Below are 25,426 nucleotides of genomic sequence, written 5' to 3'. Positions count from 1 at the left end.
TTTTACTGACAACTCATCTGATCACAATTTGCGTGTTGGGAATTGTGAACATGAACCTATTATCTCTGAAATGAGGATTACATAAACTGAAATCAAGAAGTTGTAATAATTGATTACACTTGTAGCCCAGTGTCTAAATACTTCTTTAATTATTCTTCTGTGGCAAGCTATGTAACATGATGACCAGTTTGTCACTGTTTCTTCTGAGTATATAAAAACATATTTCTATTTAACTTAGAAAGGCAAACCCCATAATATCTATCAAGTGATGGAGTATAATGGCAAAGTGCAAAAAATCCAAAAATCCAAAAATCCAAAAACACCAAGCATGTAATCCATTATTATAGCAATCATAAAGCATACACACAACTATCAATACTTTGCATTTATTTAACTTTGCTGCATTTATTTAACTTTGATTCAATAACAGATGACAGTGTCTGCAATTAAAACTGTAGCTGGAATTAGACATTTACATTTTTATATATACATATAAAAAAAGTTTCAGGCTATGTAATCAGTACTTATTGCTCAAATTTATCACAGCTTTAGCCTTAGCTCAACTATACTACAGCCTGAAGACACCATCTGTTGTTTTACTTTAAAACAAATATCTGCATACAGTACCTGTTAAGACCACTTAGTTATCACCCCACAACTCATTGCCTCACAAAGCTTAATTTGCTTTCCCAATGGCCATTTCATGGCAGCATTGCACAGAACTTTGAACAGAACTGAAAGTAATGTGAATTTATTTTACTTAAACTTTCTTTTGTTCAGTTATTTAAAGTTATTAGCTGTTCGTACTTCCATCTGTTTTCCTACATTCAATGGTCATCTGTGGCTCCAAGTGGGATAGAAATAAATAAAATCCTTATTTGGGTTACAACTTATGAAACAATCAAGGAGGCAGTAGTAATATTGAATGTGAGATGCTCTTAGTTTCTTTGTCAGACATGTGAACTGTAATTACAATAAATAAAATTTACACTCACAGCAGGGATAATATGCATTAGAAATAAACACATCACACTGTGGACAAACTAACAGGAAAGCAGCACTGGGCTAAAGTACAGTAGTCACAAAACAGTGAATTGTGTGCCCCAAAGATGTTCAAAAGAACAGGAAGCTGTCAAGATGAAAACATTGAAAATTAACATCCATTGACAAACTATTCACCTATACTTTAAAGGGAAAATATGAAGAGCATGTAAAAATACTTTGGCAAGTGACGGACAACAATACATGGAGCTGTTTTGTTTGTGCAGGCAAACATGCACTGGTCTCATGCTATCAGTTTTGTATCAAGACAGAGTGAATCAAGATGTAGTGGAAGTAAAGAGTATAAAGCTTCAGTTTGGTTCACGAACCCAAAATGTCCATTCATGATGGAATCTTAACCCTGCAATATTTAGGTGGTAAATTAATTTTCAGACAACCTTTGTTCAATGCATATTCTGAAATTAGCTAATGGATAATCATATTACTGCTGTATTTCTCATTTTAATATACATCAATAAATTATTTGTAGAAAAGGTGATGCACCTAAAATTCAGTTGTGTGATGTGGAAAATGTTGCCACCCATTACAAATGCTGTATTTTAAATTGGGATTTGCAGAGCACTTACCAAAATAAAGGTATATTGTGCACCTAATAATGAGTTTCAATCATATTGTAAATAACAGTGCTCCAGTTCTCAGTTGTAAATTCTAACATCTTGGAAGGTATACATCTTGGAAGGTATTTATATTTCTCGTCAATTACATAAATTGTGATTGTTTGGACAAACTAAATAAAGCTGTAAAATAGGTTACCCTTGAGCATTATCTGACAAGACAATCAAACTACCTGCTGAATTTGATTTTGTGAAGGGTTTGTGTTTCTGGGATACCTGGATTTGTGCCCAATCTATTAAAAATCAAAGAAATGGTGAAAAATCACCTCTGATCCTTGAGATCTGATCATATTTCCACCAAGGGAAGTCATTCGCCGTACATATGGGTCCAATAATTGACTAGACCACCATCACAATTTAATTCGTGCACTATTCAATATAGGCCAAACTAACATAATCTTGTCAACATTGAAACTGAACTAATTTTATCCAAGTATCAAACCCTTCATTTTTTTAAATTAAAAAAGTGGGGCACACAACACACTTTAATAAATCATAAAACAATTTATAAAAATTCATAATAAAACTTTCCAAGAATTAAGGCCAGTTTCAGAACCAAAGCAATTTGTGCAGAAATGCCAAGAATCAGATATACAGTATTGCATTTTAAGTTGTGCTCATCGGTCCTTTAGTCAGCACATGGAATATTAGGCAAAATTAGGTTAAATGGTGAAGAATATTAACACAGTTATTTTCCTAAACGCTGTCAGTAGTGTGTTACACAGGTGGCATTATATCAACAGAATAGTGAACTGTTAATCTTTTCCCAAAATTACAGGGCAGACAAGATTACTCATTTCACTTTTTTTTCATGTTTGACGTGGCCATTCTTCCGATGTTTACCATTTGCTATTCCATTATAGCAGTGTCCATTAGTTTTACCATGCACTAATTTAGATGAAAACTTTTTGGCAACCTGCTTTGCTATCCACAATCCTATCTTGAGTACAGCAACTGTGCTCAAAGAAATGAGCAGAACTGCATCCAACAAGAAGTATTGGTAGAATCGCATGTTATATACAGCAGCACGAAGATGTTCTGCCCCACTGTAACGGAGGATGTAGTTAATCCAATAAACTGTTCGGCTAACAGGATGTTCAGGCTGGTCTCTGTGAATCTGAGATAATTGTTCAGCGCGTTGCTTGTAGCTAGAGAGAAACATAAGATCATTGAGTGCTGGATAGACAGGTAATGCCATTAAAATGTAGAATCAATTAAAAACTGCAACTATTAGCTCCAATAAAAATGTTACTGTTTTTTCAGACTTAATTAGCCATCACAGTACCCACCATGTTTATCCGGTCATAAAATGTTTTAAATTCATTGGTCCAGGCATTTAATTTCCATGTGTGGTCTAACTAGAACTTTGGATAGCTGAAGAATGACTTCTGCCCCCTTGTATTCTGAAACATTTTGCTTATTTTCTATACTTGTTCATGGCATTTTAATGTCTCATATTCCTGGACCCCTACGTCTCTTAGCAGGCACCTTCACTGTTCTAGCTTTTCACCATATAGAAATTATCCAAAGTAGTTGATCTTACATTTGCCTCCATTGAAATCTACTTGCCAAATGTTAAGTCCCTCATTTAATCCACCAATAATTTCAATGTGACATTTCCATCTACAATGCTGCCAGTCAGTGATAAATTTGGATTTGTAATTTTTGATCCATCATCTAATTCAATAATAAATATGGTGAATAGTCAAAGCCCCATAACTGACCCTGTGGAATACCACAGGGACATCTTGACAATTATGAGTGTTGATTGATTGTCAACTGCCTCTGTCAGTTTTCTAACCAGGTCAATAATATGTTTTCATTTCCATTAGCTTGAACTTTAATTAACAGCCACTTATTTTGGACTTTTAGACGGACTGCCAGAAGATATTTGATGAGTTACAACCATAGACATCCCTCTGCCCACTACTTTAGTCACCTCTGCAGGAACCTTTACAAATTCATGCTGGCATGCTGATCAGCTGACATTTTTCAAGATGTTCAGTCACCTACCGTTAATTATAGAATAGTAATTTTCCAACAGATATTGAGCTAACTATCCTATAATATTCAGATGTCCCGTCATACTTCATAAAGATGTGCTATTTTCCAATTGAAAGCAAGAGAACTTTGGAAGATTATAATTGGGTATGAGGTGTTCTGACCTACCTCCTGTAAACCTGTAGGCCAGAATTTGTTGCCCATTCCTCATTGCCATTGAGGTGGTGGTGAGCCACTTTCTTGAACCGCTGCAGTTTGTGTGGTGTACGCACACCCAGTGATGTTAGGAAGGGAATTACATGGATTTTGGTATCCTTTGCCAAGCTTTCTTTCATATTCCTTGTTGTAGTTCCTACTATCAGCTTTCTGACTCTTTGCATCACCAGATTTGGTGATATTCTTTGCACTGTTTGCATGCTTTTCCTGTTAGTTTTATGTTGTCCCTTACCTTTGCAGTCATCTGTGACTGTCATTTTTGGCAATTAACCTCTTTCCCCATTGGGATTATAAAAAGGCTCTGAATCACATTAAATTATGTTTCAAAAACTCCCACCATGTCACTCATTTCAAGGGCGGCACAGTGGCATAGTGGTTAGCACTGTTGCCCCACAGCGTCAGAGACCCGAGTTCGATTCCGGTCACCATCTCTGGAGTTTGCACGTTCTCCCAGTGTCTGCGTGGGATTCCTCTGGGTGGTCTGGTTTCCCCCACAGTCCAAAAATGTGCGATTTAGGTGGATTGACCATGATAAATTGCCCAATGGTGTCCAGGGATGTGTAGATTAGGGGAGGGGGATAGGACGGGGTGGATGGGCGAGTGGTGTGTTATTTTGAAGAGTCGATGCAGACTCAATGGGCAAAATGGCCTCCCTTCTGCACAGGAGGGATTCTATTATTCCATGACTCACATCATTAACCAATTTGCCCAGTTTTCTGTGGAAGTCAGCCTTCCCAAAATCTTGGAAGCCTGGCAGCTTTTCTTTTGCATGTTGACCTTTCACACTGCATTGAACCCGTTCATATTATGCTCAGTATTAGATAAATGCTCATGCATTATTAGGGTTAACTAAATCTTGGCACATGACATATTGCTGCAGAAACCTATCCAGATACAGAAATTCACTACCTTTTTTTAAACCATCTTTATTGGCGTTTTGCAACTTTAACAGTTTAACATATAAAGCACATGGTATTTACCAAGTAGCAGCTCAAGTGTGGCTGCTATTTGAAATTCATTACCTTTCTGACATGTACTAAACTGCTCACCCCAATCCCTAAGTTCAAATCACCACTAAAACCACTCTGCCTTTACAACATGAATGTTTAATAGCTGCCATTAAGAGGCCTATACACAGCACCCACTGAAGTCCTAAATCATTTTCTATTTCTTAATTCTAAAGTCCCCTCTGCCAGCCTCCCGTTGGTCACCATCTCTTATCCAAGATGATTTCATCCTTATGATTTCATCCTGTTTAGCACACTAGGCTAAATCGCTGGCTTTGAAAGCAGACCAAGGCAGGCCAGCAGCACGGTTCAATTCCCGTAACAGCCTCCCCGAATAGGCGCCGGAATGTGGCGACTAGGGGCTTTTCACAGTAACTTCATTGAAGCCTACTCGTGACAATAAGCGATTTTCATTTTCATTTCATTTCATGAGCAAGGCTACTCAACCCCCCTGGAATTTTCGCTATTTTTCCTGTAAACTTCATAACCTCATATATTCAGTGCCCCGTCCATAACATCTTGCAGCCACGACTCAGTAATGGTGATCATTGCATTCCGTTCAAGTTGAATTTGCACCTGCATTCAACTAAAAGTATACTCATTTGGGCCACATATCCCAACCTGTGCTTTTGCCCTAAATATTTTACTCAAATTTAATTTTACGCTCCTCTTTTGATTACTTAACATCTTTTAGTTTTCCCTTTACTGTAGTGCTGAAAGCACAATTTCTGACTGCTACTCTATTCACTTTTTTTTGAATTCCTTGTGACCTAGTTTTTATTTTAACCTTTCTACCAGAGGTGTCTTCTAGGACTCTGGTCCCAGCCTGGTTCAGGTGGAGCCCATCCGAATGATATATCTCCTTCCTGTCACAATACTGGAGTCAATGTTCCATGAAATGGGACTGCAGTGAACTCTGAAGCCCCGGGCTGCCTCTTGCAGGGCCACAAAGCTCAATATGAGGCAGAGGCTAGATAAGGTGCCCGAAACAGTATCTGGCCAGCAAGCTGCAATGGGCAGTGATCCCATCAACACAAAAGTAAGACAATCTTAAAAAAATAAAGATAACATTGGTCAACATTGACACATGGAACGTGCATACCCTCACGGTAGCACGGTAGCATGGTGGTTAGCATAAATGCTGCACAGCTCCAGGGTCCCAGGTTCGGTTCCCGGCTGGGTCACTGTCTGTGCGGAGTCTGCACGTCCTCACCATGTGTGCGTGGGTTTCCTCCGGGTGCTCCGGTTTCCTCCCACAGTCCAAAGATGTGCGGGTTAGGTGGATTGGCCATGCTAAATTGCCCGTAGAGTCCTAAAAAGTAAGGATAAGGGAGGGGGGTTGTTGGGTTACGGGTATAGGGTGGATACGTGGGTTTGAGTAGGGTGATCATTGCTCGGCACAACATCGAGGGCCGAAGGGCCTGTTCTGTGCTGTTCTATAGATGAACCACAGCTGACAGACAGGAGAGAAGAACTGCTCTTATAAGTTGAAAGTTGGTTATGTAAATGTACAGATTGCCACCCTCAGTGAGACTCGCCTATCAGAGGAAGATCAGCTCAAGGAAAGTGATGCAAGTAACACATTGTGGCAATGGAAACTAAGAACTATGCAAAGCTGACATAGGCTGCACTGTCACAAACAATCTCATCCGAAAGTTGACTTGCTTTCCCAGTCTGATGGTGCTTAAACATTTCCTAAGTTCCTATCGTTTGGTAGGGGTGTATATCTCAAATTTCTTGCCTGTCGCCATAACAGGCAAGCAATTTGAGATGTACACCCCTACCAAACGATAGGAACTTAGGAAATGTATGAGTAGTAGGCCATTTAGCTGATCAAGCCTGCTCCATCTTGCAACTGATCTTCTACCTCAATGCCATTTTCCCCATATGCCTTGATATCTTTAATACCATGAAATCTATCAATCTTGGACTTGAATAAACTCAATGACTGAGCCTCCACAGGGTCTGGGGTAGAGAATTCTTAACATTCACCAACCTCATCTCAGTCCTAAATGGTCTCTCTCTTATTCAAAGACTGTGTCATAGAATTTTCATAGACTTTACAGTGCAGGAGGCCGCCATTTGGCCCATCAAGTCTGCACCGGCTCTTGGAAAGAGCACCCTACCCAAGCACACCCATCCCCATAACCCAGTAACCCCACCCAACACTAAGGGCAATTTTGGACACTAAGGGCAATTTATCAGGGCCAATCAGCCTAACCTGCACATCTTTGGACTGTGGGAGGAAACCGGAGCACCCGGAGGAAACCCACGCACACACGGGGAGAACGTGCAGACTCCGCACAAACAGTGACCCAAGCCAGGAATCGACCTGGGACCCTGAAGCTGTGAAGCAATTGTGCTAACTGCTATGCTACCATGCTGCCCGTGTCACCCAGGGTCCTTTTTCTTTGTGTCCCTTTTGCCTGTTTTCCAGGATGGTTTTGTGTTTAAAGTCAGCTGGCTAAACTGGGTAAAAGTTGAAAAAACGCACTGGAAAGAAACCAGAGGCTGGTAGTCTGGCGAGGGAATCTGAGGGAAGGAAGATGGCAGAGGCTGCCACGCCCATCACAGAAGATATGCGACCTGTGGTGATGGCGCAGGAAGAGGAGCTCAGGAAGCAGATGGACAGACAGTCTGATCGGCAAGGAAAGAGTTAGACCATAAGATAGGGCAGCATGGTAGCATTGTGGATAGCATAATTGCTTCACAGCTCCAGGGTCCCAGGTTCGATTCCGGCTCGGGTCACTGTCTGTGCGGAGTCTGCACATCCTCCCTGTGTGTGCCTGGGTTTCCTCCGGGTGCTCCGGTTTCCTCCCACAGTCCAAAGATGTGCAGGTTAGGTGGACTGGCCATGATAAATTGCCCTTAAGTGTCCAAAATTTCCCTTAGTGTTGGGTACCGCACTGGTTATGGGATAGGGTGGAGGTATTGACCTTGGGTAGGGTGCTCTTTCCAAGAGCCGGTGCAGACTCAATGGGCTGAATGGCCTCCTTCTGCACTGTAAATTCTATGATAATACAGGAGCAGAATTAGGCCATTCGGCCCATCACGTCTGCTCCACTATTCGATCATAGCTGGTATGTTCCTCATCTCCATTCTCCTGCCTTCTCCCCATAATCCCGATGCCCTTATTAATCAAGAAATTCTCTTAATCAAGAATACCATATTTGTGCTCGAGGTGCTGTTACCTACAAGGCTACAGATCAAGGACTGGAAGGTGTAATTAGACGTAACAGTTCTTTCTTCGAACATAATAACTGCAATTTAACCTCTCATGCTTGCTCCACTGTTCAATACAAACATGGCTGATTACGTTATGGCCTCATCCTCACCATGCCGCCCATTCTCCATAACCCTTCAACCCATGACTAATTAAAAACCTGTCTAAATCCTCTTTAAATTTACTCACTATCCCAGCATCCACCGCACCCTGGGGTGACCAATTCCACATTTCATGATCCTTTGGGAGAATTAGTTTCTCCTCATCTTTGTTTAAAATCTGTTGCCCCTTATCCTAAGACTATGACCTCTCATTCGAGAGTGCCCCACAAGAGGAAGCACCCACTCAGTATTTACTTTATCCATGCCATTTATCATCTTGTATACCTCAATTTGATCTCCCCTCATTCTTCTAAACTCCAGAGAGTATAGGCCTAAACTGTTCAATCACTCTTCAGAAGACAAACCCCTCAAATCTGGATCAATCTAGTGAACTTCCTCTGAACTGCCTCCAATGCCGCTACATCTTTCATCAAATAAGGGGGCCAAAGCTGTGCACAATACTCCAGGTGCAGTCTCACCAATGTTTTGTACAGTTGCAACAACTCTTTCTTACCTTTATACTCTATTTCTTTAGCTACAAATGCCAACATTCCATTCACTTTCTTTATTACCCGCTGTACCTGCCTGCTAGTTTTCTGTGACTCATGCACAAGGGCATCCAGATCCCTCTGCATTGGAGCACCCCAAAGTCTCTCCCCATTTAGATAATAAGTTGCCTTTCCATTTTTACGAGCAAAATGTATGACTTCCTACTTAACCGCATTAACTCCATCTGCTGCATTTTGGCCAACTCACCCAACGTATCTATATCCATTTGAAAGGTTCGTATTTCCTCATTGCAACTTACTCTCCTACCTATTTTAATGCCATCTGCAAATTTGCTAATTTGGCTATAGAACCTTCTATCTCTGTATCCAAATCATTATCCAAATAGACTATTGAGGTCCAAGGACCGAATCCTGTGGTGAACCACTAGTGGCCATCGAGAAAAAAGACCCATTTATCCCAACCGTCTTCTGTCCATCAGCCAGTCTTATAATAATAATAATAATAATATTTTAATGGTCACAAGTAGGCTTACATTAATACTGCAATGAAGTTACTGTGAAAAGCCCCTCGTCGCCATATTCCGGAACCTTTTCGGGTACAGGGAGAGAGAATTCCGAATTCTCAGCTGCTACTGGAATTGAAACCGCGCTGCTGGCCTTGTCCTGCATCATAAACCAGCTGTGTAGTCCACTGAGCTAACCAGCCCCCAGTCTTCTATCCAAGTTCGTAAAATACCCTTTAACCCATGTTGAAGGAGTCTTTCATAGCTGTGAAGGAGTGTGGCAAAAGCAACCCAGACCTATACAGAAACTTGCACCTCTTAGAGGTCAATCACAGATCTCCCCAGGACAATGGGACTCAGATTGAAACATAACAGTAGTAGCAGACTTGGAGGCGCCTGTTCACCTTATTTGGGAGTGTATACGTGCCTTGGACAATAACAACCCGGGCCCACCCAGCTATCAAGGTACCCGCCCCAATTAGCCAGAATCGATTAGGGTGATTGAAATCCTATCGATCCATTGGATCCCGAGTTGGGATCTCCCAAAAGAGCGCCAAAGATCGGAGGATCAGAGGAACTGCACGACCAATGCTCTGTCTAGGTGTACAGGTGCACAGGTCACTGAAAGGGGTAACACAGGTGGAGAAGGTAGTCAAGAAGGCATACGGCATGCTTGCCTTCATTGGCCGGGGCATTGAGTATAAGAATTGGCAAGTCATGTTGCAGCTGTATAGAACCTTAGTTAGGTCAAACGTATAGTGTTGAATTCTGGTCTCCACACTACCAGAAGGATGTGGAGGATTTAGAGAGGGTGCAGAAGAGATTTACCAGAATGTTGCCTGGGCATTTGCTATGAGGAGCGGTTGAATAAACTCTGTTTGTTCTCACTGGAACGATGGAGGTTGAGGGGTGACCTGATAGAGGTCTAAAAAATTATGAGGGGCATAGACAGGGTGGATAGTCAGAGGCGTTTTCCCAAGGTAGAGGGGTCAATTACTAGGGGGCATAGGTTTAAGGTGCGAGGGGCAAGGTTTAGAGGAGATGTACGAGGCAAGTTTTTTTTTAAAAAGGGTAGCGGGTGCCTGGAACTCGCTGCCGGAAGAGGTGGTGGAAGCAGAGACGACAGTGACATTTAAGGGGCATCTTGACAAATACATGAATAGGGTGGGAATAGAGGGATATGGACCCAGGAAGTGGAGAAGATTTTAGTTTAGACGGGCAGCATGGTCGGCACAGGCTTGGAGGGCTGAAGGGCCTGTTCCCGTGCTGTAGTGTTCTTTGTCTCTTTTGGGACCGGCCTCTGCCCCACCAACTGCAGCATATCGACCAACCAGGTTAAAGAACCCGTGATCGCTACCAGAAGGACGAACCTCAGCCCAGACGTACAATACGTGGGGAACCAGATAAAGGCCTTATCTAACCTGCACAGAGCCGGTCACTTGAAAGTTAAGTAAAGGCCATTTAAGTTGTTAGATATAGTCTAATGTGTAGTTGCGTGTAAGTTATTAAATATAGAACCAATCCTATGTTTAATAATAAACTATAATTGAACTAATATACTGGTAATGTGGTAATTTGTCCAATACATGGAACGTACTCGCATCTTGTGGCTATTAATAAAGTCAACATTAATTCTTGACTCTGGTGGGATCTCGACTAGATGTGACTTTGTTACTCCGAGAGATCCCACAACTTTGATTAAATTGGGAAAAGGAAAAACGCACCACAAGCGCGAGTTCCATATTGGCCAAATAACCGAATTTCAGAAGTGTGCACGAGCCACATGCAAAACTAACAGGGAAGGATAGGGTAAACTCTGCAGACTTGCACCCAAATCCAGAGGGATTGTGAACTGGAACATAGCCATAAGCCGTACCTGTTGTTCGATCGACTCTCTATTCCCTTGTTCCAAATTAAATAGTGAGGATATGGCAGCGCAATTAATAGAGAGAAATATGAATCCGCAGCAGCAAACCAAGCTAGTTGACATGCCAGAGAAGTGTCCCATATGGGAGGGTGTACTAAGGAAATACTTAAAAGGGGAAAAGGTGGCCCCTATGGGCAAAATTTTGTGCGAACACCGAGCCAGGGAAGATAGGACAAACTTGGTGGGAGGATTTATGTAAAATTTAATTAGAAGAATGGAACAAAGTTTAAAAAGCCAATGGCCGTAGTGTGCTGCTTGGCTCAGTTAAGAGGCTCCATGATCAATTAATAGAGAAGGAGTAGGAGAGTAAGAAAAACGATGAGGAACTCCGGGAGAAGTTAGCCACTAAGGACAGGGAAATTGCGGATATTAAATGTGCCCACCAGTCCAGTACAATCCATCTGAACAACTCCCAAACCCAGTACGACAAGGCCTACCAGGACACACAACATAAGAACATAAGAACTAGGAGCAGGAGTAGACCATCTGGCCCCCCAAGCATGCTCCGCCATTCAATGAGATCATGGCTGATCTTTTGTGGACTATAAGAACATAAGAACTAGGAGCAGGAGTAGGCCATCTGGCCCCTCGAGCCTGCTCTGCCATTCAATGAGATCATGGCTGATCTTTTGTGGACTCAGCTCCACTTTCCGGCCCGAACACCATAACCCTTAATCCCTTTTTTCTTCAAAAAACTATCTATCTTTACCTTAAAAACTTTTAATGAAGGAGCCTCAACTGCTTCACTGGGCAAGGAATTCCATAGATTCACAACCCTTTGGGTGAAGAAGTTTCTCCTAAACTCAGTCCTAAATCTACTTCCCCTTATTTTGAGGCTATGCCCCCTAGTTCTGCTTTCACCCGCCAGTGGAAACAACCTGCCCGCATCTATCCTATCTATTCCCTTCATAATTTTAAATGTTTTGATAAGATCCCCCCTCATCCTTCTAAATTCCAACGAGTACAGTCCCAGTCTACTCAACCTCTCCTCGTAATCCAACCCCTTCAGCTCTGGGATTAACCTCCTGAATCTCCTCTGCACACCCTCCAGTGCCAGTATGTCCTTTCTCAAGTAAGGAGGCCAAAACTGAACACAATACTCCAGGTGTGGCTTCACTAACACTAACACTAACACTCACTAACAATTGCAGCATAACCTCCCTAGTCTTAAACTCCATCCCTCTAGTAATGAAGGACAACGTGCTATCTTGGTAAGAGAGGGGACCGAACAGAAGGTCACTCACCTGGAGAATAAATATGCCAATCTACAGGCAGCTTTAAGAGCGCTCCACCAGTCCACTAAAGAGCAAAGGCAAAGCACCGCTGACCACACCAAGTACCAGTGAGAGATAGACAGGCTTCAATCATTACTTTCATTTCAGAATGGCTTTATGTGTACCTTCGGGACAGCAGGGACAGAGGAAGAAGAGATGGCTGATTGGGAGGAGTTACAGGCAGATGTAAAAGTTGAAAGCAATCACCACCAATCCCAATAATAAATGCACCAGCAGGCCCGGTTGCACAGGTCACACCAATCCCAGTGAGTAGTGAAACTGCCCCGGCACCCATGAATCCAGTCACTACGGAAAGAAGGATAGGGAATACTCCAGGTCCTGCAATTACCTACACTACCCCACTCACAGTAACCCGGTTAAGGGACGCATGTAACAAAATTACACATTTGAGCCCACTGCGGACCTGCATTGCTTCTTTGAAGAGGTCCGCCAACAGAAAATTATGTATCGGTTGGATGAAAGGGAAGAGGTGAAATTAATAGTGATGAGCTTTGGTCAATCCATACGATTACATCGACATGAGCCCCAAAATGTAGGAGATGGTACCCTAGATGAAATGAAGGACGCCATATTAACTGCTATCGGTTAGAATAGAGAGGATCCCGTTTAAATACATGTAGACAGAGGAAAGTGGAACATCCGACGGCCTTTGCAGGTTGCCTCTGGATACATTTTAAGGCAGTATTTGGAGACTTAAACCGTGCTAACTTAGATGATGAAGACACTACTAAATGGTCCCGCACTTTAGTTTCTCATGCCACAGAAGCATGTAGGAATGTTTGCGCAAACTTTGACCCAGCAGAGCAGACACATAATGAAGCATAGAACATAGAACAGTACAGCACAGAACAGGCCCTTCGGCCCTCGATGTTGTGCCGAGCAATGATCACCCTACTCAAACCCATGTATCCACCCTATACCCGTAACCCAAGAACCCCCCCTTAACCTTACTTTTTTAGGACACTACGGGCAATTTAGCATGGCCAATCCACCTAACCCGCACATCTTTGGACTGTGGGAGGAAACCGGAGCACCCGGAGGAAACCCACGCACACACGGGGAGGACGTGCAGACTCCGCACAGACAGTGACCCAGCCGGGAATCGAACCTGGGACCCTGGAGCTGTGAAGCATTTATGCTAACCACCATGCTACCGTGCTGCCCACAAAGCATGGGTACTCAGACGTCTATCTAGAGCCTGGGAACAGTCACTACAGGAACAAATACAACAAGACAGTTTGGAAGGTGCCATGCACCCAGTTAAGACTCATCAGGGACCCGCATAGACAAATGAGGGCAGAGGAGAGGTCCAATATCCAAGGGAACAATACCCCAGAGAGCAATACACCAGAGTACTGGGTCCACCTTACGGCCCCGAGAGTCATGTTACAACTGTGAGCAATCGGGACACTTCACCCGCGAATGTAGGCAAAATCCACCACCTTATAACAGATACCAAAGACCACAGGGACACCCTAACCCCCCCGCCAAAACAAACCACGCCAGCGAGAAGGTTGCGTTCGTCCCATGCATACCGTAGATGCCCACGTAGATGATCTTGCATATAACTCCCTCAATTGACGGTGTCCGGCCTCTCCAACGTGGGTCTGTGATACACGATGGGATAATGTCGGGAAGCCAGTAGTCACAGGCATAGTCTGGGGACATTCGTTTGATTTTCACTGGGACACAGGAGGCTCCCAGACCACGATAAATTCATCCACCCTGTTCCTCAAAACCCCATGGCCAATTACGGCCACCATCACACATGCAGGAAGGATACACTATAGCCCTACACCTGTCCATGTTGGAACTATAACACCCTGTCATTCTGGTCGAGCTACCCCCCACCACAGAGCACATTTTAGTAATGGATTTCATGAACTCTAAAAACCTCTCATTCGACCCTGTAAATAGGTGTGTATGGCAGATGTCTACCATAACAAGGGTTCCTGTGACACTATCCATAGGCGATTATGTAAATAGGATCAGTTCAGTGGGGGAATACTGGTTTAATCCCTTGACGATTAGCACTGACGCAACCATCAGGGAGGTGATCACCAAACACAAAAAGGTCTTTGCTATGCATAAACACGATTGTGGGCAGATACCAGGAGAAGTCCAGGGCATACCAGGGCAGCACGGTAGCATAGTAGTTAGCACAATAGTGCTAACTACTATGCTACCGTGCTGCCCTGGTATGCCCTGGACTTCTCCTGGTATCTGCCCACAATCGTGTTTATGCATAGCAAAGACCTTTTTGTGTTTGGTGATTAAAACCTCGGTTTGCTTCTACTCGTGTCTTTGAGTGAATTGATGGTCGCATCAGCCCCAAATGAAGGCGGCTGTTCCAACTGCCATAGGATCCAATAGAGACGACCCAGAGAACGGCCTCAACAATTGTCAGCAAAAGCAAGGGAAACATCCGATAGCATTCACAGGTTGGCTCTGGGGTTTATTAGATATTAGCAACGGTTTCTGGTCCATTCCTTTAGACCGAACTTACCAATATAAATTTGATTTTACTCCACTAAATCAAGGCAGCACGGTAGCATTGTGGATAGCACAATCGCTTCACAGCTCCAGGGTCCCAGGTTCGATTCCGGCTTGGGTTACTGTCTGTGCGGAGTCTGCACGTCCTCCCTGTGTGTGCGTGGGTTTCCTCCGGGTACTCCGGTTTCCTCCCACAGTCCAAAGATGCGCAGGTTAGGTGAATTGGCTATGCTAAATTGCCCTTAGTGTCCAAAATTGCCCTTAGTGTTGGGTGGGGTTACTGAGTTATGGGGATAGGGTGGAGGTGTGGGGTTGGGTAGGGTGCTCTTTCCAAGTGCTTGTGCAGACTTGATGGGCCGAATGACCTCCTTCGGCACTGTGAATTCTATGGTTCTGATCACAGGTCTAGACCCCAAACCACAGAAACAATACGGCTTTCCCCAGCAGGCCGAGAACGAAATTTCAAAGGTGATCAACAGCCTATTAGCAAGGTGTAATTCGACACGTAGCATCCACCAACAATGCTCCGATTTGGCCAATTAAGAAACCGATGGCTCATGGCGGCTCACAATTGATTACCGTGAATTGAATAAAGTAACCCCTTTAACAGCTCCCACCGTTGCCAGAAATCCCGCAACCATGCTTAAACAGGGAGTGCTAGATATTAGCAACGGTTTCTGGTCCATTCCTTTAGACCGAACTTACCAATATAAATTTGATTTTACATTCCAAGGTCAGCTTTACACTTGGATGTTTCTCCCACAAGGTTTCTGCAACTCCCCGTCCATTTTCCACAGTTATCTGCTGGTCTCTCCAAATTCTCCTGCCCTGAATGCCTAGTACAACATGTGGACGACCTGCTTTTGCAAACTGACACCAAGGAAGAGCACGTGGCTCTGCTAGGCAAACAGCTAGCCCTGCTCCATTCCATCGGGTGTAAGGTCAACCCCAATAAAGCTCAAGTAATGATAGATAAAGTTCTTTATTTAGGGACAATCATCACCTACGGAAAAAGGGAGATTGAGCAGAAGCATATTGACACAATTGTAATATTGCCCCTACCCCGTAATGGCATTCCGTTCATTCTTAGGTTTGATGGGATACTGCAGGAATCATATTGATGGTTTTGCCACTAAAGCTGCACCGCTCTCAGAACCTCTGAAAAAGAGCGCCTCCTGGAATTGGGTTTCACAGCACGCAGATGCAGTAAACCTTAGCGACTGCCCCTGCTTTACAAGTTCCTGACCCTGACTTGCCATATGCCATAGAGGTAGCAGCCATGGAGCAAACCCTTTCAGCAGTACTCCTACAAGAACGACATGACAGATTAGGACCCGTCGCATATGCTTCCAGAGTTTTAGACTCCGTAGAATATTCAGACTGTGAACGGCACCTGCTTGCCGTTGTCTTTTGGGCAGTTCAATACTTTGCGTACATTAGGGGACTCAACCCAGTCACAATCCTCACTGAGCACACCCCAACTCAACTTATGTTAGTTAGCAGACTTAAGGACGGTTCAGTAAGCCAGGTTAGAGCAGCGGTCTGGACACCACTACTGCAAGGCAGGGACATCTCTGTAAAGCGCACCAAGGTCCCCACATTTTTTTGCAGACAACTTACAATACACAGGGACCCCACGAATGCCAGATCGTTACAGCAAAACAGCAAGCAGGACCCTTTATTCCCAGGTCACTACAGTCACGAGCAGGCAGCAAGAACCAGATCCCAACAATCAAGGGACACATTTAAAATCTATGTAGATGGATGTGGCATATGTATGGAGGATTCACAGGGACGCTCACTGGAAGAAGTAGCTTTAAAATTGCCAAGACATCTAGGAACCCAAGCAGCAGAACTTGAAGCCATAGCTTATGTAATCACCCACTCGGAGTCTTTCCAAATGCCTGCGGACATGCACTCGGACAGCATGTATCTCTGCAATAGTTTGACCGAATTCCTCCCCCGATGGGAAGCTCATGGTTTTGTGTCTGCCGATGGAAAACCCTTACCCTCAGCTCTTTCACTGAAACATATCCTCAAGGAAATGACTGGCCGCACATATGGCATAATTAAAGTTAAAAGCCATCACCGCAACTCCCCACCCGGCACCTGCAAGGCAGGTGCCTTTGCTGAAGCTGGAGCTTGCAATGGGCACTTCTGGCAGACGCCCAAAGATGAGCAAATTAATGCAATCCAGGTGTCCCAAACAAACATTGCAGATCTGGCCCAAGTCCAAAAGGCAGACGAGTCCCTCAAAGATGTTTTAAACGGCACCTACCCAGCCCCTTACGATAAATGGAAGAACACACACACTATAGAGGATGGCATAGTTTTAAAGGAAGGAATTTATGTTGTTCCCCACCCAGGACAGAAACCAGCTAATATACCAGTTCCATGACAGACACGGACATCAGGGAATAGACACTACCATTGCCCATTTGTGCTGGTGGCCTGAAATGAAAAGCGACGTCACCCATTATGTCGAGAACTGCCTCATTTGTGCTCAAAACTATCCCGATCGTTATGCAAAGAAGGGACAATTAAGACACACCCATCCTGTGGAGGGCCCCTGAACAGATCCTCAAATCGATTACATTGGTCCCCTCCCCCCCTGCACCCTTCCCCCCCTGCAGAAATGGTTTCAAATATGTTCTGGTCGTTATTGATATGTGTACTAAATGGGTAGAAGCCTATCCCACCCGCTCCAACACAGTAAAAGGTACAGCTAAAATCCTGCCCCATCAAATATGCATGCGCTGGGGTCTTCCACGCAGCATTGAATCAGATCAAAGGACCCACTTTACCGGCAGGGTAATGCAAAATGTAATGGCTGTCTTTGCCTGTCTTTAGGATCAAACAGAATTTCCACATAGCCTACCACCCCAGTCCAATGGCATTGTCGAGCGCATGAACCACACTTTAAAATCAATTATCAGTGCAGCAAAACACTACGACTTGGCACACAATAATTCACTTTGCCCTCATGTTCATTAGGAACACGATTTCCAGCTCCACAGGCTTCACCCCTCACACACGTATGCCTGGCAGGTCCATGAAGGGAATTGAATATTTGTTAGGACTTGATTTGGCCAACCCTGCAATAACCACCCTCACCCATGAAAAAGCAGCACAACAGATTACCGAGAACATTAAAGCGGGACAACTGGCTGCTGCTGTCCGACTAGGTGCTAGCAAAAGGCAGAATAACGCTTACTTTGACAAAAAGATCCATCCCATAGAATATACAGTCGGCCAGCAAGTTATGATCTCGCTGTACAACCCACGATCCTTCCTATCCCCATCGTTTGCAGGCCTCGACGTCATTTCAGACACAGCGAGCCCCTCCGTTTACGAGATCGCACACCCTAACGGCAAGACTGGTTGGTTCCACAATCAACTCAAAACGTACGGAGGCCAATGTAACCACGCCCACCATGTCACCTTGGCAATGGGAGATGACGATGCCCCACCCATTCACCAACCACTCTCCCCTCATGAAGACATCCTTCCCTTTTCCCCGCCCACACAGGCTGGCTTCACACTTGAACTTGACTTGCTTGATCTTGATAGCAACTCTCGCGACTTACTTGATCTCGGAGGACAGTGACCCTAGAGACGTACTTGATCCTCTGCAGGAGAGCAGTCCACCCGACCCAATTGAAACAAATGACTTACTTCACCCTTCTCAGAAGCACAACTTGGTTTACTTAAGCCCCATGCCTGCCTGGCGCCTACCACCGATTTATCTGCAGTCCCCTAGTAGCATTGCTTCCACCTCCTTGACCCCAGACCATGACTTCCCTATGCTACGCCAACACCCCAACCCTCCATTATGGTACCGTGACCCTGCTCGCAGATTGGTAAGAACAGACGGATCAGACAATTCAGAGAACCACACAACAAACAGCCCGAGTAATGTTGTGAACCTGCAGACACGAGTCTGGCGGCCAGGAGAGGCAGATGATTCAGGGGATGAGCCTCTTATGGGGATTTTAACCGAACAGCTGAGGCATGCGCTGTTCTAAGCAAATATCTGAGGTCCAGATGGCAATAAGTGGACGCCTACTAAGAATTCAGGTTTTAACTCATGTCGGCACGACACTGAATCTCACATACCTCATCAAATTTGTAGATCAGCGCGACGCCGAATCAAACTCGTAGAAGTACACTGCTGAATTAACAATGAAATGAATGAAAATCGCTTATTGTCACAAGTAGGCTTCAATGAAGTTACTGTGAAAAGCCCCTAGTCGCCACATTCCGATGCCTGTTCGGGGAGGCTGGTACAGGAATTGAACCGTGCTGCTGGCCTGCCTTGGTCTGCTTTCAAAGGCAGCGATATAGCCCTGTGCTAAACCAGCCCCCATGAGCATGGAATCGAACCCACATGACTACAAATTCTTCCCGTTCACTGAGGTAGGGGGCATTTTACCCGCCCTGACTGGGGACTCCAAAATAGTCAAGTAACCCTTGGGTAGTGGAGAAATTGCATTTTCCCCACCATACCTGGGGATTCCACACATTTGTCACCTGCAGCGGCCCATACGCACCTCATGTTGCCTTCCTATACCCGTGTTATGCTCCTCATGCTCAATATGGGAGTTCAGGGACGCGGCCGATGCCCATGACTCCTTCACATGCGGGATGTGTGTCCAGCTGCAGCTCCTGTTAGACCGCATGACCACTCTGGAGCTGCGGATGGACTCACATTGGAGCATCTGTGATGCTGAGGAGGTTGTGGATAGCACGTTCAGTGTGTTGGTCACACCGCAGATTAGGATTGGCGAGGGAGACATGGAATGGGTGACCAAAAGGCAGAGAAAGAGCAGGAAGGCAGTGCAGGCGTCCCCTGCGGTCATCTCCCTCCAAAACAGGTAGACAGTTTTGGATACTGTTGGGGGCGATGACTCACCAGGGGAAGGCAGTAGTAGCTAGGCTCATGGCAGCGTGGCTGGCTCTGTTGCACAGAAGGGTGGGAAAAATACTGGCAGGGATTTAGTCATAGGGGATTCAATCGTAAAGGGAGTAGGCGTTTCTGTAGTCGAAACCACTAAAGACAGGCGTTTCTGTAGTCGAAAATCGAGACTCCCGAATGGTATGTTGCCTCCTGGGTGAATGGGTTAGGGATGTCTCAGATCGGCTGCAAGACATACTGAAGGGGGAAGGTTAACAGCCAGTTGTCGTGGTGCATATAGGTACCAACGATATAGGTAAAAAAATGGGATGAGGTCCTACAATCAGAATTTAGGGAGTTAGAAGTTAAAGGTAGTAATCTCAGGATTGCTACCAGTGCCACGAGACAGTCAGAGTAGAAATTCAAGAATAGTCAAAATGAATATGTGGCTTGAGAGATGGTGCAGGAGGGAGGGGTTCAGATTTTTGGGACATTGGAACCGGTTCTGGGGGCGGTGGGACCAGTACAAATCGGATGGTCTACACCTGGGCAGGACTGGAACCAATGTCCTAGGGGGTGCTTTTGCTAACACTGTTGGGGCGGTTTTAAACTAATGTGGCAGGGGGATGGGAACCAGATTAGGATGTTAGAGGTCAGTAAAGAGGCAGCAACTAAAGCCAGTAAGGTACTAGATAATAAACTCATTATGCCTAAGGGGAAGAGTAGACAGGGAAGAGATGATGATCGCAAAGGGACAGGTGGTCTGAGGTGCATTTGCTTTAATGTGAGAAGTGTAGCTGGTAAGGCAGATGAACTTAGGGCTTGGATTAGTACCTGGGAATAAGATGTTATTGGTATACTGAGACTTGGTTGAGGAAAGGGCAAGATTGGCAATTAAATGCTTCAGGAGGGATAGAGTGAGAGGTAAAAGGGGTGGAGGAGCTGCATTACTGGTCAGAGATGATATCACAGCTGTGATTAAGGAGGGCACTATGGAGGATTCGAGCACTGAGGCAATGTGGGTAGAGCTAAGAAATAGGAAGGGTGCAGTAACATTGTTGGGACTTTACTACAGGCCTCCCAAAAGCAAGCGTGAAGTAGAGGTACAAATATGTAGACAGATTATAGAAAACTGTGGGAGCAATAGAGTGGTCGTGATGGGAAATTTTAACTTCCCCAACATTGAATGTAGTGTTGGAGGCGTAGATGGAGCAGAATTTGAAAGGAGCATCCAGGAGAGTTTTTTAGAGCAGCATATAAATAGTCAAACTCTGGAAGGGGCCATATTGGACCTGGTATTCGGAAATGATCCTGGCCAGGTGGTTGAAGTTTCAGTCGGTTATTACTTTGGGAATAGCGATCACAATTCCCTAAGTTTTAGAATACTCATGGACAAAGACGAGAGTCGTCCTAAAGGAAGAGTGCTAAATTGGGGAAAGGCCAGGTATAACAAAATTCAGCAGGAGCTAGGGAATGTGGATTGGGAGCAGCTGTTTAAGCGTAAATCCACATTTGAAATGTGGGAGTCTTTTAAGGAAAGGTTGATTAGAGTGCTGGACATGTCCCTGTGAAAATGAGGGATAGAAATGGCAAGATTAGGGAACCAAAGATGATGGGTGGAATTGTGAGACTAGCTAAAATGAAAGAGGAAGCATACATAAGACCTAGGCGACTTAAAACGGATGGAGCTTTGGAGGAATATCGGGAAAGTAGGACAAATCTCAAACGCGGAATAAAGAGGGCTAAAAGGGCTTATGAAATATCTTTGGTTAACAGGATTAAGGAAAATCCCAAAGCCTTTTATTCGTATACAAGGAGCAAGAGGGTAACTAGATGAACTGCAACAGAGGGAAGTAGATGCTTGGAAAATAGGCGACAGGTTTAGATAAAGGATCTGGATTGGCGCAGGCTGGGAGGGCTGAAATTCCTGTGCTGTAATTTTTTTTGGTCTTTGCTCTTTGGAATAGTTTTCTACACACTACACAGACCTGGGCAGGTCTTAATCTTCTCTTCAAGTCTGATCTATACTGGTTGTGGGATTAAGAATGTATTTCCCACAACGCTCTGGACCCTAAAGCCTTGCCTCTTTTCCCTTCCTTTCTAGACCCCTTTGGGTCGCTTCCACATGCTATTTACACTTAAGACACAATGGTTGCTGATCACTGCTGCTATGGCAACTCGGGCTGTCAGCCCTTACAAGGTTGGAACTTTTATGCCACAATTAATTCCTCTGTGTTCCCGCAACAAAACTTTATGAAACTGGCCACCCTGAAATTCGGCTGGTTAAGCTAAGCCGCAACCACCCATGGTTGTGATCAAGATAGAGACTGGTGGAATAAAGTGTCCGACCATTCCACGACTTGGCCAGGCTGGCTGTAAGAAACACACATATTTGATTTCCTGCACTTTAATTTGTATTTCCTGTCTCTCTCCTAAACTTACTTCAAAAAAATGGGGGAGTCATGCATAGTGACAATCAACACAATTACAACGGGTAATTGGAATAAGAGAGGAGTAATAAATACAGATGTTAAACAAAAGATAGTAACACAATACTATACTTGATTCCCAAGGAATACACAGACAAAAATAAACACAATTCTAACGGGAATACACGGACGGCAGACAAAACCACAGGATGGATCCAGGAACTCTCCTCTTCATCAAAATCATTATCTGAGCCATCGGACTCAACTTACAGGACATTTTAAACTTACAGGACAATATAAACCTTTCCACGCAGGGTACCAAGAGTCCGCACCACCTAGTGCAGGGGAATGTGAGGACGGTACCTTATGGGTAAACCCCAACATCAGCATCCTATTCTGGTGTAACAATCATAGGGCAATATACAAAAGGCCCAATGGGCCCAGGAAAAGGACAAAATGCCCCGGGACGCTCACCAAGGGTAACATGGCCATGTACAAAATCGGGATAGGACCAAAGCCAGCCCCAAACACCACCACCCGACAATCAATAGAAACCGCGACCACCACCAGCCAGTGTACCACTTGTTAGAAGCCCCACCTGGTGGAAAGACATTGCAAATTGGAAACCCATCTCCCACGTAGCCAAAGTCCTCCTCCTGATTGCAGTTAGATATATTGGCATCCTCACATTCCAGCTCCGCAAATGGAAGGCAAGAGCCTCCCACCCACAGATATACACGGTCCGAGTTCCCCTTTTTGGAATTTAATAAGAGGGTAGCCTGAGAATTTGTACCTCATGAACAAATGTAAACAACCGCTGCTAAAATGAGCCATTTGTGCCTTTGTATTAATGTTAAGAATAAGTCGAATGAAATATGATGCTGCTGTTTTAAATTTTGTGTTGTAGGTAAGTTCTTTAATGTATGAACAAGCAGCATGAGAGTAGGTTAGCTTAGAAATGAACTGTCTTTAAAGTTAGAAATGCTTTAAATGAATATCATTTAGAAATGAAAGGAATTAATTTTATGAACTGTATGTAATAATGAATTAGGTAACACTGCGCAATACATTTAGGTTAGAGTAGGACCTGAATTGACCGACAAGTGACTGGGGAAGGCTGGGCAGGTATTGGTTCGAGTCTGTGATCCACCATGCTTCACGTTCAGGATCAAGAGGATGCATATGTGGCCATCTAAATTGCCACCTGCAAAGATAATGGGAATTGTGGTCAGGCTGGGACAGACAAGAGACAGCTTGTGTGTATTGGCAAAAACAACCAAGATCTATACGGAAACATGCACCTGTTAGAGGTAAATCACAGATCTCCCCAGGACAATGGGACTCTGATTGAAGCATAACAGCAGGAGCTGACTCGGGGGTGCCTGTTCACCTTTTTGGGAGTGTATACGAGCCTTGGGCAATAACAATCAGGACCCGCCCAGCTATCAAGGTACCCGCCCTAATTGGCCAGAATCGATTAGCGTGATCAAAATCCTATCGATCCATTAGATCCTGAGTTGGGACCGCCCAAAAGAGCACGAAAGATCGGAGGATAAGAGGGACTGCGCGACCAACACTCTGTCTCTTTTGGGACCGGCCTCTGCACCACCAACTGCAGCATATCGACCAGCCAAGTTCAAGGACCCGCGATCACTACCAGAAAGACGAACCTCAGTCCAGACGTACCTGACAACTTTCAGCCGTCACACATGGGGAACCAGATAAAGGCCTTATCTAACCTGCACAGAGCCGGTCGCTTGAAAGTCAAGTAAAGGTAATTTAATTTGTTAGATATAGTCTAATGTGTAGTAGCATGTAAGTTATTAAATATAGAACGAAACCTTTGTTTAGCAATAAACTACAATTGAACTAATATACTGGTTGTGTGGTCAATTGTCCAATACACGGAACGTACGCATATCTTGCGGCTATTAAGAAAGTCAAAGGCGAGACGCTGTCACGTATGAGGGGCAGTTTGTTTTACTGAAAGCAGAGATACTGTTCGTGGCACAGAGCAACAAGGGCCTGATGGCAAAAATTGAGGACTTGTAAGCAGCTAGAGGTGATTTAGGGCAGCACGGTTGGACAGTGGCTTCACAGCTCCAGGGTCCCAGGTTCGATTCCTGGCTTGGGCCACTGTCTGTGCCGAGTCTGCACATTCTCCCCGTTTCTGCGTGGGTTTCCTCCGGGTGCTCCGGTTTCCTCCCACAGTCCAAACATGTGCTGGTTCGGTGGATTGGCCATGCAAAATTGGCCATAGTGTCCAAAGAAGGTTGGGTGGGGATGCTGGGTTACAGTGGGGGTGTGGGCTTGATTAGGGCGCTCTTTCCAAAGGTCGGTGCAGGCTCGATGGACCGAATGGCCTCCTTCTGCACTATAAATTCTATGATTCTATGATTAAATCTCAAAAGGGTGGTGTTGCTGGAGGGAATGGAGGTCTCAAAGCTAACCAAGTACCTCTCGGAGATTTTCTCTCAGTTGGTGATGGGGGGGGGGGGGGCGGGTGGAGGTTGGGAAGGGGGGTGTGGGTGTGGGGGGGTGTGGGGGGTGGGGGGAGGTGGGGGGGGTGTGGGGGGAGGTGGGGGGGGGGAGTGTGGGGGGTGGGGGGTGGGGTGGGGGGGGTGGGGAGGGGGGTGGGAGGGGGGGTGGGGGGGGGGTGGGGGGGTGGGGGGGGGTGGGGGGGTGGGGAGGGGGGGTGGGGGGGGGGGGTGGGGGGGGGTGGGGGGGGGGGGTGGGGGGGGGTGGGGGGGGTGGGGGTGGGGGGGGGGTGGGGGTGGGGGGGGGGTGGGGGGGGGGTGGGGGGGGGGGTGGGGGGGGGGTGGGGGGGGGGAGGGGGGGGTGGGGGGGGTGGGGGGGGGTGGGGGTGGGGGGGGGGTGGGGTGGGGTGGGGGGGGGGGTGGGGGGGGGGTGGGGGGGGGTGGGGGTGGGGGTGGGGGTGGGGGTGGGGGGGTGGGGGGGGGGGGTGGGGTGGGGGGGTGGGTGGGGGGTGGGGTGGGGGTGGGGGGTGGGGGGTGGGGGTGGGGGGTGGGGGGTGGGGGTGGGGGGGTGGGGGGGAATAAACTGCTCCGCCTTCCGGAGTTGGATCGGGAAGCAATTATTCCTTTTCATAGCTTTTGGAGGAAGGAGCAGGTCCTGGAGTGGGCCAAGAATTG

At 45.6% G+C, this 25,426-nt stretch overlaps 1 protein-coding gene across 3 annotated transcripts in view; it reads right to left on the bottom strand.

Moving 5' to 3' along the window:
- Window positions 1-379: 379 nt before the first annotated feature.
- The window catches only part of ugt8 (UDP glycosyltransferase 8), a 335,492-nt gene continuing 310,445 nt past the window's right edge, over window positions 380-25,426 (bottom strand). For all 3 annotated transcript variants that reach the window (XM_038791886.1, XM_038791889.1, XM_038791888.1), the window contains one exon: window positions 380-2,824. In XM_038791886.1, the coding sequence (XP_038647814.1) occupies window positions 2,470-2,824 (355 nt within the window). In that variant the 3' untranslated portion in view covers window positions 380-2,469. The remainder of the gene's footprint in view (window positions 2,825-25,426) is intronic.

This window comes from Scyliorhinus canicula, chromosome 3 (assembly GCF_902713615.1).
Source record: "Scyliorhinus canicula chromosome 3, sScyCan1.1, whole genome shotgun sequence".
Classification (NCBI taxonomy): domain Eukaryota; kingdom Metazoa; phylum Chordata; class Chondrichthyes; order Carcharhiniformes; family Scyliorhinidae; genus Scyliorhinus; species Scyliorhinus canicula.
The sequence above is the reverse complement of the archived record's forward strand: the minus strand, read 5'-3'. Positions and strand labels throughout refer to the sequence as shown.